The 18817-nt window shown below is 47.2% G+C and overlaps 2 protein-coding genes across 3 annotated transcripts in view; one reads left to right on the forward strand and one right to left on the reverse strand.

Moving 5' to 3' along the window:
- CYP1A1 (cytochrome P450 family 1 subfamily A member 1) overlaps window positions 1–18817 on the forward strand; it is a 54255-nt gene that overhangs the window by 22483 nt on the left and 12955 nt on the right. The window contains exon 6 of the mRNA XM_084966767.1: window positions 1516–2843. Coding sequence (XP_084822893.1) covers window positions 2803–2843 — 41 coding nt within the window. The 5' untranslated portion in view covers window positions 1516–2802. The remainder of the gene's footprint in view (window positions 1–1515; window positions 2844–18817) is intronic.
- Window positions 2162–8764, reverse strand: CYP1A2 (cytochrome P450 family 1 subfamily A member 2). Of its 2 annotated transcripts, XM_005666124.4 has the most exons (7): window positions 8650–8764; window positions 6656–7495; window positions 5690–5810; window positions 5140–5229; window positions 4752–4875; window positions 3784–3870; window positions 2162–2822 (listed from the first exon to the last, which is right to left on the reverse strand). In XM_005666124.4, the coding sequence occupies exons 2-7, from the start codon at window positions 7484–7486 to the stop codon at window positions 2525–2527; spliced, it is 1551 nt and encodes a 516-aa protein (XP_005666181.1). In that variant the 5' UTR covers window positions 7487–7495; window positions 8650–8764; the 3' UTR covers window positions 2162–2524. The 2 variants fall into 2 exon arrangements, with proteins under 2 accessions (XP_005666181.1, NP_001153086.1); NM_001159614.1 differs by lacking the exon at window positions 8650–8764 and having other exon boundaries at window positions 2525–2822; window positions 6656–7486.

Genomic DNA, 18817 nt, shown 5'->3' on the forward strand with positions numbered 1-18817 from the left:
ATGGAGTTCCCATTGTGGCTCAGCAGTTAACGAATCTGACTTGCATCCATGAGGACCCAGGTTCGATCCCTGGCCTTGCTCTGTGGGTTAAGGGTCTGGCGTTGCCATGACTTATGGTGTAGGTTGCAGACTCTGCTTGGATCCTGCGTTGCTGTGGCTGTGGCTGTGGTGTAGGCTGGCAGCTACAACTCCGATTCGACCCCTAGCCTGGGAACCTCCATATGCTGCGTGTGTGGCCCTGAAAAGCAAAAAAAAAAAAAAAAAAGTTACTTCATCTCTTTTCGTGGCTTTGATGCTTGCTCGTTTTTATTGCACACAATAACATTTTATTGTGTTATTTGCCTTTAAAAACTGTGGTTAAAATATACATAATAAAATTTACAATTTTAACCATTTTATGTGTATGATTCAGTGGCATTAAGTATGTTAACAATGCTGTGTAACTATCACTACTATTCATTTCTATTTCTAGAACTTTTTCATCATCCCACACAGAAACTCTATGCTCATGAAACAATAACTCTATTCTTCCTTCCCCACCCCCAGCCCCTAAGTAACCTCTATTATACTTTCTTTCTCTGTGAGTTTGCCTATTCTAGATACCTCATGTAGGTGAATCATACAGTATTTGTCCCTTTATACCTGGCTTATTTCACTTAGCATCATGTTTTCAATGTTTATCCATGTTGTAGAATGCATCAGAATGCCATTCCTTTTTTATGACTGAATAATACTCCATTGCATGTCTATGCCACATTTTGTTTATCCATACGTCTATTGTTGGACACTTGGGTTGTTTCTACCTTTTAACTATTAAGAATAGTGTTGCTATGAACATTGCCATGCAAGTTTTTGTTCGAACACTTATTTTCAGTTCTTTTGTGTAGATACCTAGGAGGGGACTTGTTGAATCATGTGGTAATTGTATGCTTGACTTTTTGAGGACCTGCCAAACTATTTTCCACAGGGACTCTATCATTTTATATTCCTACTTGTGATGTACCTGGCTTATGATTTTTCCATGTCCTTACCAATGCATGTTAATGTCCTTTTTTTTGCTTTTTAAGGCCACACTTGTGGCATATAGAAGTTCTCAGGCTAGGGGTCAAATCAGATTTGTAGCTGCTGGCCTACACCACAGCCACAGCAACGCCAGAACAGATCTGCGTCTATGACCTACACCACAGCTCATAGCAATGCCAGATCTTTGACCCACTGAGTGAGGCCAGGGATCGAACCCGCATCCTCATGGTTACTAGTGGAGTTCATTACTGCTGAACCACAACGGGAACTCCTACTATTTCTATAAGTTACAAAATGATCACCACTCTTTTGCCTATTTTGTAACTGGCTTGTTTGCTTTTTGTTGTCGGTGTTGAGTTGTAGGAGTTCCTTGTATATTTTGGATATTAATCATTTATCAGATATATGAGTTGCAAATATTTTCTCCCATTCTGTGGCTTATCTTTTCATTCTTTTGATAGCCCCCTTTGATGGAACCTGGGCCTTTTGCAGGTAATCCAAGCACTTCTGGGGAGCTCACCTTTCCCTAGCTGTGGATGAACAAATCAGAACATTGTGAGAAGTCAGATGTCTTCTTCCTTTTGAGGACTGCACACAAGGGATCCCCCTTCACCCACCTGGGTTTGGCCCACAAGGCTGGGTCCCTTCCTCCATGTTCCCTTCACGTGTTCCAAGATTTGGATCATACAGTAAAGGAGAGATGAAAGAGCAGTGAAAGATGTACCCATCCATGACAGAGGAAACTGACCTGGGCCTGGTCCCAGGACTTGCTGACACATGCTGTAACGTGGATGAACCTTGAAAATGTCATGTTAGGTGAAGAAGCCAGTCATAAAAGACCGCTTAGAGGTCAGAGTTCCTGTCGTGGCTCAGTGGTTAACGAATCCAACTAGGAACCACGAGGTTGCGAGTTTGATCCCCGGCCTTGCTCAGTGGGTTAAGGATCCAGTGTTGCCGTGAGCTGTGGTGTAGGTCACAGACGCGGCTCGGATCCTGAGTTGCTGTGGCTGTGGTGTAGGCCAGTGGCTACAGCTCCAAATACACCTCTAGCCTGGGAACTTCCATATGCCGTGGGTGCAGCCCTAGAAAAAGGCAAAAAGACAAAAAAAAAAAAAAAAAAAAAAAAAAAAAAGACCACTTAGTGTATAATTGCATTTATATGAAACATCCAGAGTAGGCAAATCTATACAAACAGAAAGTAGATTAATAGTTGCCTAGGACTAGTGGGGCAGGGAAGGTGGGTTGGGGGAAATGGGGAGTGACTCCATCCATAGGTATGGGTTCCTTTTTTGGGTGATGAGATGCTTCTAAAATTGATTGTGGTATGGTAGCATAACCCTGTGAATATACTAAAAGCCATTGCATTGTGTATGTTAAGGAGGTGAATTACATGGTAAATGAATTACATCTTTATAATGGTGTTAGTAAAATAAAAGAAAGGATGAAAGGAAGGTTCCTCAGCAACCTGCACCCTTCCCTCTGCCTCAGAACTCTGGTAACTTCATTTGATGGGGAAACGCAGATGTGCCTGGAAATGCTTGCAGTGGGCATGCTTCATGGTCAGCCCGTAGATGGGGGTTAGGTCCACTTTCACGCCTGGAGGCACGCTGAACTCTAGCTGCTGCAGCAAGATGGCCAGGAAGAGGAAGACCTCCCACTTGGCCAGGACCTCCCCTATGCACCGGCGCTTGCCCATGCCGAAGAGAATAACTTTCTCACTCATGGTCTTGTGGATGGCAGTGCCATCGGCAGTGAGGAATCTCTCTGGCCGGAACTCGGATGGGTCCCCCCACAGCTTCCTGCGAGAGGAAACAGAGGAGGTGAGATCTCTGGGCTGGGGAGGCCCTGGGGGAAAAGGCCTGGGTGGGGGGACTTCTGTGTTAGAATAGATGTAGAACAATGAAAGGAGGGTGGGGAAAGGGACCAAACTGTACTTTGTTGCTTATTTGCTCTACATAGCTCTCTCCAAAATGACCAGCCCTGAAAAAAGTGCTTTTTAATGTTAATTTCTTATTTTAGAGAAATAAAACTTTAAAAGAAATTAAAAGAAGGGATGGATGTCTTTATCCTGCTCAATATACAAGGGGAATCAACAGTCCATCCTGGTTTATGCTTATCGTTTTGTAGTAATTTTTTTTTTTCTTTTTTAAGGCTGCACCTGCAGCACATGGAGATTCCTAGGCTAGGGGTTGAATCAGAGCTACAGCTGCAGGCCTAGGCCACAGCCACAGAAACACCAGATTTGAGCCACGTCTGTGACCTCATGGCAACACCAGATCTTCAACCCACTGAGTGAGGCCAGGGATCAAACCTGCAACCTCATGGTTCCTAGTCAGATTTGTTTCTGCTGCGCCACAATGGGAACTCCTGTTTTGTGTAATTATGGATAGCATCGCTTTTCACACTCAGAGGTACCCCTGTTTGAATGGTAAATTATATGATCCTCCTTCCTAAAGACTACAGTGGGATTTTTTTTTTTTTTCCCAAAGAGGTCCTTAAGTGATTCGCATCAGAGTTTCCTGCGGGATACCACCTTACCTACCAAAGTAGAATCTGGGGGGACAGGGCCCCATAATCTAAAGCCAACTCCCTGATCAGTGCACTAACATTTGAGAAACATGGGCCTAAATTTTGTCCCTTAGCATAGGCTGCAGAACCATCAAGGCACCATTCCTTTATTATATGGCCAGTTCCTACAGGACAAAGAGCCTTCCTGACTGCTGGCCTTCACACATTTTTCAGTGGGGGATGTGTACTCACGGGTCATGATTAACCTGCCACTGGTTTACGAGGACATGGCGTTCCTTGGGGATGTAGAAGCCATTCAGTGTCGTGTCCCTTGTTGTGCTAAGGAGGGAAGAGGGCTTTGTCAGGCTCAGGGGCTGGAAAGCTGGGCTGGGTCTCTGGGAGCTTCTTGCTCCTACCTCCACCCCACCCCAATAGCCTGCCCACCACGGTTTCCCGCACCCTACACCAGGGGGATGGTCAGGAGCAGGAAAGTGTGGAAATGATTCTTCCTCTTTCTCAGCGCCTGTCCTTCAACTTCAACAGATGTTTACCAAACTTTTGTTTGTGCCCAGCTGTGCCCTTGGCCATTCTCTGGAACCAAGAAGCAGACAGTCTGGGCCAGTTCCCAGCCTGGCTGAGGAGTCAGGGCTCTTCCTCTGGGAATAACTAGACCAACACTCACACAGAAATCAGTGTTCACAAACTCTCTTGACATTGTTAAAATCCCAGGACTTAATAAAAGACGAATGACAGTAAATCCTACAGGACATCAGAGAATGAAGCTGTGCCGGCTGGATGAGTCAAAAAAGGTTTCTGTGGAAAGGGAAGTTTGCAACAGGATAGGATTCTGGGAGCCAGAGAAGAGGGGTAGAGGCCTTCCAAGTCGAAGGTCTAGCATAAGCAAAATTAGAAGCTGGCTGGTTCATGCTTGTGAGGGATGATGAGGCAGCCTGGCTGGGCTGAGAGTATTTGTAGGGAGGGGATTTGAGCAGAAATGAATGAGAGCTGAGGTCAGGAGTGCGGTTTTCTCCTGAAAGCCTGGTAGTTTGATCAGGTTTGGACTGGATGGGGGCAGAGTAGAGGCTGAGAGTCTATGAGGAATACGGTGCTGTGGCCAAGAAGGAGATGCTGAGGTCCAACCAGGGCCAGGGCTGAGAAACTGGGAGGAGGAAACATGGCAAAGATTTTAGGGGTGGGAGGGCAGGATAGGTGGGCCTCACCTGTGAGGGATGGTGAAGGGAACGAAGGAGGTGTGTCGGAAGAGCTCCAGGATGAAGGCCTCCATATAGGGCAGCTGGGGTCTGTCGGAGAGCCGGGGCCGCCGCGCCCGGCCAATCACTGTGTCTGCAGAATGCAGAGGACAGGCAAGGCTTCAGGGCTGTCCTGATTGCCTATGGCATCTGCATCCTCATGCCAGGTGTCACTCTATGTGGTACTACATTACAGGTCTGAGACCCATTGACCCCCCGCCACCCCAATATCTTCTAGGCAAAGGTAGGCATCATTGTATGCCCAGGTCTTGCACTTAGTAGGCATGTAACAGCCATATGTAAATTGAACAGATGACTTGGGACCCCAAGGACAAGAGTGTTGGGGGACACTGCATACCCAGCTCCTTCTGGATCTTCTTCTGTATCTCAGGATATGTCACAAGGTATAAAAGGCTCCAGGAGATGGCTGTGGTAATTGTATCAAATCCTGGGCAGCATGGGGCAAGGTGAGGAAGGAAGGAAGACAGGAACAAGAAGCCAGCATTTACTAAGCACTCACCATATGTGTACCAAGCATTGTCTTCCTCCTTTTCCCCCAAGCCCCCTACCCTGAATTTTCTGAGAGCAGAGACCTGGTCTCCTCAATGTAAACTTGAATCACAGGTTTCATGATTAGCTACTAGAATCACAAGGACCTAGACTTAACAGACCAGAGAAGCCTTTATTGTTTTGATGGGGACACTAAGGCTCTGAGTAGAAGAGGGACTGGGTTGAGCTTTCAGCGGTGGGACAGCCTGGGCTCAAACACTTAAGCCTGGGCCAGGTCTCTGTGTTCTGTACCATTGGCAAGTGGTTGGCAAGTTATCTGATGGCCCTGGGGGCTAGGCAAGGCAGTGGATGAACAGCAGGTGAACTAAGGGATGGAGGGGCAGGGGTCTGGCTCCTACCGGCTCCAAAAATGTCATTGACAAGGTTGATGGTCTTCTCCTGGGAGATGAGGCCACCGCTGGTGCTGGAATTCTCCTCGCTGTGCTTGAATAGGGCGCTTGTGATGTCCTGGATACAGTTCTGAGGGGGCACAAGTTTAGGGGCACCCTAAATTTCAGGGATGGAAGGCTGGATCTTGCCCCCATCTGGCATTACCTCCTGGCCCCTGAACAGTGGACTGAGCTCATGATAGGAGATGGCCAGCCCTAGGTAGGACTTAAAGTATCATTTCGGATTTCCCGTTGTGGCGCAGTGGTTGACCAATCTGACTGGGAACCATGAGGTTGCGGGTTCGGTCCCTGGCCTTGCTCAGTGGGTTAACGATCCAGCGTTGCCGTGAGCTGCGGCGTAGGTTGCAGATGTGGCTCGGATCCCAAGTTGCTGTGGCTCTGGCATAGGCTGGTGGCTACAGCTCCGATTCGACGCCTAGCCTGGGAACCTCCATAAGCCGAGGGAGCAACCCAAGAAATAGCAAAAAGACAAACAAACAAATAAAAAAAACCCAAAGTATCATTTCATGTCCTGTTGACCCTTCCTCCCAATAACCCCAGGGGTCCAGTTTCAAAGGGAGGTTGATGTGAGTACAGGGAAGCAAAGTGTCACTTGAGCTGGGAATTAGTCACTGCTGGGGTTCAGGTTCCTGTAGAATAAAAGCCTTCTCACTCATTCACTCCCCCCCACCCCACCCATTCACAGCCTCATCTCTCTGGGGCTTTGAGTGGCCCTGAGAGCAAGACTGTGGGAATGAGGAAACCGAAGCCAGAGAGGGAGAGGGATTGGCTCCAGGTCACACAGCTTGTCTGAGATGTCCCCAGAGTCTTCCTAGGCCCAGCCTCCTACCAGCTGTGTGGGTGCCTTGGAGCTGGGTGAGAGGGGCCATACCCAAGCTCTAGGGTGCCCTCGCACCACCTGCACCCTGGGCTCACCTTGTCAAAGTCCCGATAGCGCTCCTGGACCATTTTCCTCAGGAATTGCAGGAGCCTTTGATTGAAACTCTTGAATCTTTGCAGAGTAGGGCTGGGCAGATATCTAAGGATGGGGAAGAAGTCCACGGGGTTCCCGGATGAGGCGGTCTCCACAAATTCATGACTGTTCTTCACGATGCTGAACATCTCCTCACTGCTCTGTGGGAAGCCCTTCCCGAAGCACATGGCACCGATGACACGGCCCACTGACACCACAATGTGGTCATAGGGATCAAAGTGCCCAGGCCCTGCCATCAGCTCCTGGAACTTGCCAAGGAGGCACTCAGCCTCCTTGCTCACATGATCCTCCAGGTAGCAGGAGGAGGAGGAAGCCGGGTCTGAGGCAATGGAGAAGGTGTTAAGAGCCTTCTGGGCCAGGCGCCGACGGGCAGCCCACACTGGTCCAGAGTCTGGGTTGAAGGTCATGCTCTGGCCATCAGTGACCAGAGTGAAGCTGTAGAGGTTGGGCCGTCCCTTGAAATCGTCGCCCTGCCGCACCAGGGCCTGCCGGATGGTGTCCAGGCCGCTGAGCACCAGCACAGGGGTGCAGCCAATGCGGATTTGCAGCACATCTCCATAGCACTGGCTCAGCCTTGCCAGGGCCAGGTGTGGGCTCTTGCCCAAGGTCAGCACGTGCCCGAGCAGGGGCCAGCCCCAGGGCCCTGGTGGACTCTTCAGGCCTTTGGGGACCTGAGGCTGCCAGGTCCTGACCACCCAGAATACAAGGCAGAAGATGGCAGAGGCCAGGAGCAGCTCTGTGGCTGAGAAGAGACTGGGCTGGAATAATGTCATCTGTACCAACTACAGGGAAAGAGGAAGGAAGAGCCAGACTTAGGGATAGGATGGAGCCATTGATTCATTCATTCATTTGCTCACTTAAGTCAATAAGCACTTGCACATGTTTTCTGCCTTGCCGCCAGCTAGACATCAGAAAGTTGTACCCACTAAGTCATGTGGTTCCTGCATCCCAGGAGCTCATCCATAGAGTGCCTCACAGAATAGGGGCTGGAAAGGAGCCTTGAGATTCCCGACTTGAGTGTCTGAACTCTTAGCCCTGGCCCTCCCCTTTGCCCATAACCTCACTTTCTAATTCTGAGGCTGGAGTGACCACTTCAAAACAGAAGAACACTTGCAAGCCCCCAGTGCAGGGTGTATGCTGGGCATTGTGCCAAAGCGTCCCCACCAGGGCTAGCTTACTGTTGATACCTCCTCATACCCTTGGAACAGGGAGCTGCTCCTCCCCAAGCAACGCTGATGGGACCAAGGTCCCAGGGCTGATGCAAATGGCTTGGGAAGCTCCCTCCCCCAGGGCATTCTTCATCAAAACTAAGAAGAAAACCTCTTCCAAGGGCAAGTCCTCATCCCCTCATAGCCTTGAAGGCTGAGGCTGGGTTCCAGTCAGGCCAGGGCTGCCTTCTTGCCTGATGGGGAGCCCTATCCACTCTCTACTTCAATCATACAAGGCATCCTTAGAGGTGGCCTAGTCCAACCAAGCTTCTCATTTTAAAAAAATGGGGGGAGTTCCCGTTGTGGCACAGTGGTTAACGAATCCGACTAGGAACCCTGAGGTTGTGGGTTAGATCCCTGGCCTTGCTCAGTGGGTTAAGGATCTGGTGTTGCCGTGAGCTGTGGTGTAGGTCGCAGATGCGGCTCGGATCCCGCGTTGCTGTGGCTCTGGTGTAGGCTGGCGGCTACAGTTCTGATTAGACCCCTAGCCTAGGAATCTCCATATGCCATGGGAAGCGGCCCTAGAAAAGGCAAAAAGATAAAACAATAAAAAATTAAAAATTAAAAAATTTAAAAAATGGGGAAACTGAAGTCAGGAGCTGGGCAGCAAGAACTAGAACTCAGGCCTCCTACACCTAACCCAGGTCCCTCCATCCCTCAGTCTCCACTGGTTCCCAGGATACATGATGGGGATCTTAGGAACTTAGAAATGAGCCCAAGAAAGGTACCTGTAGAGGCAGGTGCTTGAGATCAGCAGGATTGTAGGAGCTGATACACAATTTCTGGTTCCTGGTAAAGGGCCTTTTATAAACATCACCCCTATCAGATTGGCCCTGCTCTCCTGGTCACCTGATATCAAAGACACCAAAATACGTTGAAAGGACCTGTCCTTGGCCTTGGGCCATGATCCCTCAGCTCCACCTACTTCCCAGGGCCCAGAGGCAGCTCTTCTGAAGGTAGGTGCTATGTCCTTGGGGAGTATCTTCCAGCTCCTTTCTGGGGTCCAGAGTCAGGAAGGGGGTGGTTATTTCTCTCAAGACAGGATAGGGTGCTGGAAATAAAATCCTCTGGGTCCAGCCTATTTTCCCACTGTACCCTGGAGGAAGGACCCTGCCTGGACATTCAGTCCAGGCAGGTCAGTGGGGTGGGGGTGGAGTGTGTGGTGGGGGGTGGTGGTATGTCACTGCTCCTCTCCAGAAGGATGCCCTGTAATACTCCTCCAACAACATATGAAACCAGGTAAGGAATAAGTATGTTCTGGCCACCTCTGAATTTCAGCCCTGGTCCTTAATCTGAAAGCAAGAGATGATGAGGATCCTATATTTTGAAGAGAGCCCCCCCCCACCCCTTGCTAAGAGATGGTAAAATTTCATGAAGAAAATCCACACTGTGGGCTATTCTTCATGGCAACTGGCTTAGAATCTTCAAAGTGGTCAATGTCATTAAAAAAGAAAAAAAGGAGTTCCCTGGTGGCTCAGTGAGTTAAGGATCCAGCATTGTCACTGCTGTGGCTCAGGTCACTTCTGTGGTGCAGGTTCAATCCCTGGCTGGGAATATCTGGATGCCACACGTGTGGCAAAAAAATAAAATAAAATAACAAAAAGAAGACAAGAACCTTTCCTAGAGGAAAGAGACCAAAAAGACATAACAACCCAATGCAATATGTGAAACTTGATTGGACTTTGGATTAAAAAAAAACATTTTCTTTTAAGCTACAAAAGACATTTTGGGGACAACTGAAGATATGCAAACATGGACTGAGGATTAGATGATATTATGGGGTTAATGTTAATTCTCTTATGTATGAGCCTGTTATCATGGTTTCGTGGGCAAATATTTAAAGACATATTCTTAGGAGATTAATGTTTTTAGGAGAGAATTGCTCCAGTGTTTAGGCGATGAAGTGTCATTATTTCTGCAACTTACTTTTCAACGGTTTTGTTTAAAAATGTACACTAGGAGTTCCCATTCTGGCTCAGCAGGTTAAGAAACCAGCTAGTATCTAAGAGAATGTGGGTTCCATCCCTGGTCTCATTCAGTGGGTTAGGATCTGGCATTGCTGCAAAGTGTGGGGTAGGACAGCAGCTGGAGCACCAATTTGGCCCCCAGCTTGGGAAATTCCATATGCTGCAGGTGCATCACTCAAAAAAAAAAAAAAAAAGTAAATCTGTGTATCTATATGGAGACGAAGGGGAGAATAGATACGACAGAGGTGAGCTGAGACCCTGTGGGAATGTCCTGGGCTGTCCATTGTATGAAAGGGACTTTTGAGGTGGAGCTGCTGCTTGGTAAGGAGGGAGTCCCATGATGGTTCTCTCCTCCTGCATTTGAGTTCCAGAGGACCCAAACCTTAAGAGTGGGATGCCTGCAAGAAGGGAACTCCTCAGCCATGAGTTCAGTTGGGTGGGAGCCTAGAGAGAGAGACGATGACATTTGTGTATTTTTCACGCTCTTTACAAGGCTCTTTACTTATGGGCCCCATGTTGTTATCCGAGCTCTAGACTTATTAACAAAAAACGTTCTCAGTAATCTTATGGGATAGAAATTAATTCTATTCTCATATTACAGTGGGATAATAGAGGCGCAAAGAAGTTATGTAATTTGTTGTAGATCTCATATCTTAGAGTTGGGACTTGAACCTTTAGAAGACTGTGCTCTGGACCACTAGGGGAGAGATCTGTGGACCCAGAAGCTGAGTGGACACTGAGTCTGTGATGGCAGGGCAGAGAGGGCACCCCACATGGCCTGAGTTGGGTACCTTATCAGGATGAGAGTCTCCTGAGGGCTGGGCCAACATGATGGACTTTAGCTGCATGGATGAGACCTGGCAACAGAGGGGAGGGGACCCCAGCAGTGACAGGCTACAGAGGGTCACCGTGGGAAAGAGCTGTGTGGGGGCGAGGGGCGCTGGTAAGAGGTCAGCCAGAGTCCAGCAGCTGCATTAGGCACTGTGTGATGTGGAGGACAGGCTGGAGCTCCGAGGCATTCGATGAACAGCTGGCTCTGGACGGTTTACCACACACAAGGACATTCTCAGCTAAGAGAAGATAAACAGCACCAGCCAAATAAAAAGAGATCGGCTCCTCTTCCAGCACCCTCCCCCTTTCCCTTCCCCCGTGGTGGGGGCAGGATGGCAGGGAAAGAAAGGAGTGCCAAACGGGAGTGTGACTCTCCCCTGCCTAGACAAACCCAAAACTGGGTATGAGAAGCCAATTTTGCTTTAGTTAGGACTGGGCTTTTTTAATTCCTGAAGATGAGAAAGCTGCGATGATGTCAAAGAGCAGGGCTGGGGAATCTGACGAAGCCACAGAGGCTTTGTGGCTGAGAGGAAAGGAGAGCTTTTTTCTATCCGTACCTTCACTGGGTTTGGCTCACTCTATAAAAAGGTCAAGGTCTGAGGTTAGGGTAGGTTTGTTTTTTTTTTGTTTTCGTTTTTTTGTCTTTTTGCTATTTCTTGGGCCACTCCTGCGGCATATGGAGGTTCCCAGGCTAGGGGTCCAGTCGGAGCTGTAGCCACTAGCCTACGCCAGAGCTACAGCAACGTGAGATCCAAGCCGAGTCTGTGACCTACACCACAGCTCACGGCAACAGCAGATCCTTAACCCACTGAGCAAGGCCAGGGATCTAACCCGCAACCTCATGGTTCCTAGTCGGATTCGTTAACCACTGCGCCACGACGGGAACTCCTAGGGTAGGTTTTATAGAAAACTATTTTTCTCTCTCCCTTCCCCTCTCTTCCTCTCTCTCTAGTCAGCTAGATCATACTTTATTCAGATTTTCTTATTTTTTTGTCTAATGTCCGTTTCTGTCCCAGGATCCCATCAAGGAGAACACCCCATTGCACTGAGTCTTTTACCTCTTTAGGCTCCCTTGGTTGTAACATTTCTCAGACTCTGTTTTTTCATGCCCTTGACAGTTTTCAGGAGCACTGGTCAGGTGTTTTGCATGATGTCCTACTATTGGGATTTGTCTGATGTTTTTCTCAGGACAAGGCTGGGGTTATGGGTTATTGGTGGGAAGACCACAGAAGTGGTTGCATATATCAAGCAACCTAGCAGGAAAGTTGATGTTGGCATTGATTAGCTGGCTAAAGAAGTGTTTCTCAGATTTCCCCTTGGTAAAGTTACTCCTTCCCCCTTTCCATCTGTGTAAATTCTTTGGACTTCTACATGAGGGACAATTTCCCTTTTTATTTTAAATATGTTCTTAATTTGCAAGATACGTACTGAAAAGTGTAGGTAATCTGCATAGCTCAATCAATTTTTTACAGAGTTAAAAAAAGTAATGTTACCAGCCCTCAGGTCAAAGACAAAATGTGGAGTTCCTATTGTGGCTCAGCAGGTTAAGAGCCTGACAGACCATCTGTGAAAATTCAGATTTGATCCCTGGCTTCTCTCAGTGGATTAAGGGTCTGGCATTGCCGCAAACTGCCCTGTAGATTGCAGATGCTGTACTGCTGTGGCTGTGGCGTAAGTCTCAGCTGCAGCTCCAATTCGACCCCTAGCCCGGGAATGTCCATATGCTCTAGGTGTGCCCATAAAAAAAATGTTGCCAGGACCCTAGAAACCCCTGGCACTCCCTCTCTTTGAGTAACAATGTTCCCAGCTTCCAATAGCATCAATTAGTTCTTTCTGTTTTTGTTTTTATGTAAATGAAATCATGCTGTGTACTTTTTTTTGGCATGGAATTTTTTTTTTATTAAAACCAATTTTTGGCTGTGCCCACGGCATGTGGAAGTCCCCAGGCCAGGTATCAAACCCTCACCACAGCAACAACCCAAGCCGCTGCAGTGACAACACCAGATCCTTAATCTGTTGTGCCACAGGAGAACTCTGTGGCATGGAATTTTAAAAAAATTAATGGATTTCAATTTTTATAGTGGTTTTAGGTTAATAGAAAAATTGAATGAGAGTGCAGAGAGTCCCCATATACCTCCCCCCGAATCAGTTTCCCGCATTATTAACATCTTGCATTACTGTGATACATTTTTGTTACAATTGGCAAATGAATAGTAATACAAGATTATCAACTAAAATTCATAGTTTACACGCACTCTCTGTGTTATAGAGTTCTTTGAACTTTTTTTCACTTTTAAAAATTGGGGTGGGAGTTCCTGTCGTGGCTCAGTGGTTAACGAATCCGACTAGGAACCATGAGGTTGCGGGTTCGATCCCTGGCCTCGCTCAGTGGGTTAAGGATCTGGCGTTGCCGTGACCTGTGGTGTAGGTCGAAGATGTGGCTTGGATCTGGCGTGGCTGTGGCTGTGGCATAGGCCGGCGACTACAGCTCCGATTAGACCCCTAGCCTGGGAACCTCCATATGCCGCAGGAGGGGCCCTAGAAAAGGCAAAAAGACCAAAAAAAAAAAAAAATTGCAGTGAAATAGAAAACTAAAATTTACTATTTCAAACATTTTTAAAGTGTATGATTCAGTGGGCAGTGTGTACTCTTGTATGTGGCTTCTGTCACTTCTTTTTTTATGAGATTCATCTACAGAGTTGGGGGGAGTTGTAGCTCAGTCTCATTGCTGTTTGGTGTTCTGTTATAATATGAAAGCACAGCAATGTATTTATCCACTCAACTGTCCATTGACATTTGGGTTTTCTGTGTTGGGTGATGATGAGACCTGCTGTTGTGAAATTCTTGCACATATTTGGTATGCATTTCTGCTGTGTATAGACTTAATGAGTGGAAATGCTAGGTCATTACTAACCATGCTAGCCTAGGCATGGTTTAGTGCTAGTAGAGTCTAGCTATGAACACTTTTCCAGAGTAGTTGAACCAATTCTTACTTCTGCCAGCTGTGACTGAGGGTTCCGATTGCTTCTTCTGCTCACCACCTCTGGATTATTTTTTTTTTTCTTCACCACTGGATTATTTTTTTTTTCTTCAGCTAAGATAGTAGAAGAGACAATTTATTGTACACGTGTTACATTCAGTCACAACTGAGAACAGAACTAGTCCAGAATGGGCATTTCTGTTGTGGCACAGTGGTTAACGAATCTGACTAGGAACCATGAGGTTGCAGGTTTGATCCTTGGCCTAACTTAGTGGGTTAAGGATCCGGTGTAGGTCGCAGATGTGGCTTGGATCCCTCGGTTGCTGTGGCTCTGGCATAGGCTGGTGGCCACGGCTCCGATTAGACCCCTCGCCTGGGAATCTCCACATGCCGCGAGAGCAGCCCTAGAAAAAGCAAAAAGACAAAAAAACAAACAAACAAAAAAAAAAACAAAAAACAAAAAACTAGTCCGGAATGTCACAGGTCCAGAGCAAAGAACCAAAAGGAACTGTTTTTTTATGAGCAGGGTGGGTCTCAAAGATGGTCTAGGTGATCAGAATGGCAATGGCATTGAGTAAGTTCTAGACAGTAGGCATGGAGTGCAACAAATTGTACCAGTACCTCTGGCCTCTGGCTTTCCTTGTTTCTGTTCCTGTGGCTTCCACGGGTGTACAAGCTCACTTGGACCTCTGCCTCATCTTTCTTCTTTGCTCTTCAGCCTGTGAGTTTGTTTTTTACTCCGCTTTGCTCTCATGGCATTAAGGTTCTCAGAAGATGGTGACAAGGCTGCCAGCACCACTGGATTATTTTTAATCTTTTTCATTTCAGTTCATTTTGGAGTGTGTGTTGACTCCTCCTTAAAACCCCTCAATATTCCCCTTAGATTTCAGGATACAAACCAAATTCCTTTGAGACTCAAAGTTTTCAGCAGTAACTCTTGCCTGCCTCCCTGGTTCTGTTTGCCACCATGTCCTGCCTGACCCCTTCTCCAAATGTTAATCTATTTGCTTGAAACGTGCGGCCTACCCTGTGTTCTCTGAGCAACTCCTGATCCTCATTTTATACCCTGCTCAGCTGTCACCATACTGGTTGGGTTCTGAGTCCCTTCTCTGAGATCCCACAAGCCCTGTACTGCCCTCCTTGACAGCGCCTGTCATGCTGTTTCCCCCCTTAGACTCTGTGTTCCTTGAAGGTCAAGGCAGCCTCTGTTTTCGTTTTTTTGTTTGTTTGTTTTTTTTTTTTTTTTCAGATCTCTAGTCTTTAGTACAGGGACTGACACAGAGCATGTATTCAGAGAAAGATTTTTTTTGGGGAGTTCTTGCTGTGGCTCAGCAGTAACGAACCTGACTGGTATCCATGAGGACTCGGGTTCAATCCCTGGCCTTGCTCAGTGGGTTAAGGATCCAGCATTGCAGTGAGCTGTGGTATAGATCGAAGATGTGGCTTGGATCCTGCATTGCTATGGCTGTGGTGTAGGCCTGTGGAGTTGTCATAGCAGTGGCTGGGTTTCTGTTGTGGCACAGGCTTGGTCCCTGGCCCAGGAACTTCCACCTGCTGCAGGAGTGGCCAAAAAAAAATTAATAATAATAATAAAATTAAATTAAATTAAAAATTAAAAAAAAGGAAAGAAAAGAAAAAGATTTGTTAACTCAATCAGTGTTCACAAGTGAGAATACTAACCTGTGTAAGAGCTTTGTGAAGACTGCTTTGGGCATTTTCCTGCATTGGTTTTATGGAAATTGCAAATAATAACCCTTACAGTTAAAATTTATTGAGTAACTACTATGCCCTCAGCTTGCCCAAATGGATGATGTCACCTCCCTGCCCAAAAACCTTCCCTCTGGGTTGTCCCCCTAGCCAGAACCCAGGGAATCTTCAGACTCCTTCTCTCATTTAACTGCTACCAAACTCTCAAGATTCTACCGCCTACGTACCTCTTGAGTCTGACCCCTTCTCTCCATCACCGTGGCACTTCCTGGAGAAGACTCTCAGTGCAACTTCCCACCTGGACTTTAGCAGGAACCTCCTACCTGATCTCGCTGACTCTAGCTAGTGTTCTCCAAGAGAACTTTCTGCGATGATGGAAAAGTTCTGTGTCTGTGCTAGCCAATAGGTAGCCACATGTGGCTACTGAGCATTTGAAGTGGCTGGTGCAACTGAAACACTGAATTTTTAATTCTATTTAATATTTATTTGTTTGTTTCTTTGCTGCATCTACAGCATATGGAAGTTCCTGAGCCAGGGATTAGATCTAAGCCGCAGCTTTGACCTACGCCACAGCTGCAGCAATGCCAGATCCTTAACCTGCTGCACCACAGGAGGAACTTCAATTTTATTTAATTTTAAATTTGAGTAGCCACATGTGGTTAGTGGCTACTGTATTGGACAGCACAGTTCCCCACCCCATCCCTTCAATCCATGCTCCACCCAAGTGAACTTTCTGAAATTGCAAGCCATATCCCTACGTAAAATCCCTTAGTACTGCTTTCTTAAGACATTCAAAACCAAACTCAAACTCCTTAGCTCAGCATGTGAGCCAGTTCCTACCCACTTCTCTTACCTAATTTCCCACTTGTTCCTCCCTTTCACGCATCTTTCCCACCACTGAGAAGGAAGCTCTTAGAATTCTTCTAGTTTTCTGCCTCTGTGCATTCAGACACTGAGCTCCAGGTTCACCTCCTCTGGGGTGTCCTGACCACCCACTTTGGTTTAAATTTTCCTTCTTCGGGCATAGCTCTCTCATGGCACAAACACCACAGTGCCATTTTGCTTTGGTTTCATTTGCCCTCTCTGGATTATGCACAACTTGAAGCAGACTATGTTCTTAGTCACCCAATCTTTATTATGGTGCCTGTCAAATAGTGGATGTCCAACCATATTCTTTTGAGTGTAAATTATGCTCAAACAGCCACTGTTTAAGGAGGAAATTTAAAGCAGTGAATAAGACAGAACTGGCCCTCAGAGAGGAGCCTGAAAACAAGTGAGCAAACAGATGAATGAGATCATTGCAGACCCAGATTGTGCTGAAAATCCTCTTTGTCCTCCACATCCACCACCACCCCCTTCTCCACCCTGCTCTAGGCACTGGGAGGCTTATCTCTGCAGACTATGTCAATGGGCTCCCTCATCCGTTGGCTACTTGTTGGTTGCAGTCAGTGGGAGGCATTGGCATGAGATGGGAGGGTGGGAGGAGATTGAGGTTAGGGTATTTTTTCTCTAGTCCCTGCCATGAGAGGCCACAGCTCCTGCCAGGCAACTCCCTTCTTCTTACAATTTCTGTCTCTCTGGGTTCCAGGAACAGATCCTTCCTCTTGTCCCTTCAGGCCCAAGAGAGTAAGGGCTCTTTTCTGTTACTAGTCATATGGTACCACACTACCCTGTGTTGGTTTCTCTATACCTTATCCACACTTTTGTAAATATTCCCTTTATTAAATTCTCCTCAGTGATTCAATTTGAGTGGATCTTAATTCTTGCAAGGGCCCTGAATGATAAACTGGTCCTCCGCAAATTTCTACTGCGCCATCATTAGAGTATCCACCTTTCCCCTAAGCTGTTTCCCTTAAGGTCACAGGATGGCTGCTTCAGTTCTGGCCATCATATCCAGACATGACAAGGGCCAGAGGGACAAGAATGTATCTCTTGTCATATATCCTTTATTTATTTATTTATTTAGCTTTTTAGGGCTGCACCTATGGAAGCTCCCAGGCTAGGGGTCGAATCGGAGCCATAGCTGCCAGCCTATGCCACAGGAACAGCAATGAGGGATCCTTGCTGTGTCCGCAACCTATACTGCAGCTCAGGGAAATAGCAGATCCTTAACCCACTGAGCAAGGGCAGGGATCGAATCCGCAACCTCATGGTTCCTAGTCGGATTCGTTAACCACTGCGCCACGACGGGAACTCCCTGGATTCATTTCTGATGTGTCACAATGGGAAGTCCTTATCATGTATCCCTTTTAAGAGAGAGGAAACCTTTCCCAAATGCTGGTTCAGATCTCTCCTACGTAACATTGGCCAGAATCATGCCACAGATCCATGTTTAATCCAATCACCAGCAAGGTACCTGGGGCCACAAAGACTGGTTCAGACTAGCCAGGACCCACTCCCTGAGGTCAGCCTTCTCCCAAAGCACATACCTCTGGCAAGGAAGATGGAGGATACCTGGACAAAACTGAGGTGGGGAAGGGTGGTGGGAAGGAGGAAAAGTCAAGGTGGTGGGAATGGCTATTGGGTGTCTACAAGGGGTAGAGCAGTTGGAAAGGGAGTTTTAGGTTGATCGAGTGGCCTGTTCCTGGCTGATGGTGATAGGTCTGGATGAGGCCACCTCTTTGGCAGAGACTATGAGAGGACGTCCAAGAGCACTTGGCTGACACAGCAGGGTCCTCAGAGACCCTACTATGATGAGAGGACAAGAACGTTGGTTGTCAGCAAACCTGTGTTTACATAGAAAAGGACATCTCAAATTTGAAAACAGAACAGTCCCCTGAGCTGCTGAACATGACCTTCAGTAGGCCAAATATCTCCCTGCAAGGCTCTTTTCACAATTCACTGGCTTGGTAAACATTTCCCCAGCAATAAACACAACTGCCAAGATGAGCAGAAATAGCCAAATTCTGATATCTAACATGGGTCTAAATTAATGATATTTGATGCTGTTGAAGGAAGAAGAGAGAAAGTAAGAGGAGGGTCTGCCTTTATTTATACTGCCTTCTATCTAGGGCACCTCTGGGATAATCCCTCTCCACCCCACTTCTCCGGGCAGTGCCCCAGGGTCTGCATCCTCCCTGCCCTTCCCCACCCATCAAGACATGGAGTTCTCTTGTCCCAATCCTGTAGAGCTCCCTCTGCTGAGAGCAGCTACAGAAACTGCTCTCTGCTGATTATAGCAGGGGAGCTGGATTGTGGAGAGAGGTGCTGTGACCTCTTGAGGGAACCAGAAGTCTTTGAGATTGCAAGAGGTTGGGGATTTCTGGCGATCACGGCCATATGGTCGGTAGTGAGACCTAGTCCAGGCACTGACCCTGGACAAAAGTGAAGAAAAGTGAAGGTAACTTAAGGTAGGATATCTGAGCTGGGCCAGGCTTTTTTTTTTTTTTTTTTTTTTTTTTTTTTTTTTTG

This window comes from Sus scrofa, chromosome 7 (assembly GCF_054392235.1).
Source record: "Sus scrofa isolate SSC_HxYL_T2T_F1_AM1 chromosome 7, Sscrofa_HxYL_maternal_Yorkshire_Landrace_v2.0, whole genome shotgun sequence".
NCBI lineage: Eukaryota > Metazoa > Chordata > Mammalia > Artiodactyla > Suidae > Sus > Sus scrofa.

Bases quoted from the DNA above. Each gene is read 5' to 3' on its own strand.
- CYP1A2 (XM_005666124.4), bottom strand. From the start codon at position 7,486: ATGACATTATTCCAGCCCAGTCTCTTCTCAGCCACAGAGCTGCTCCTG. The intron at 5,811-6,655 runs GTGAGCCCAGGG...GTGCCCCCTCAG, and splicing joins GCTATCGGGACTTTGACAAG to AACTGTATCCAGGACATCAC. The intron at 2,823-3,783 runs GTGAGTACACAT...TTCCTCTCGCAG, and splicing joins TGGCAGGTTAATCATGACCC to GAAGCTGTGGGGGGACCCAT.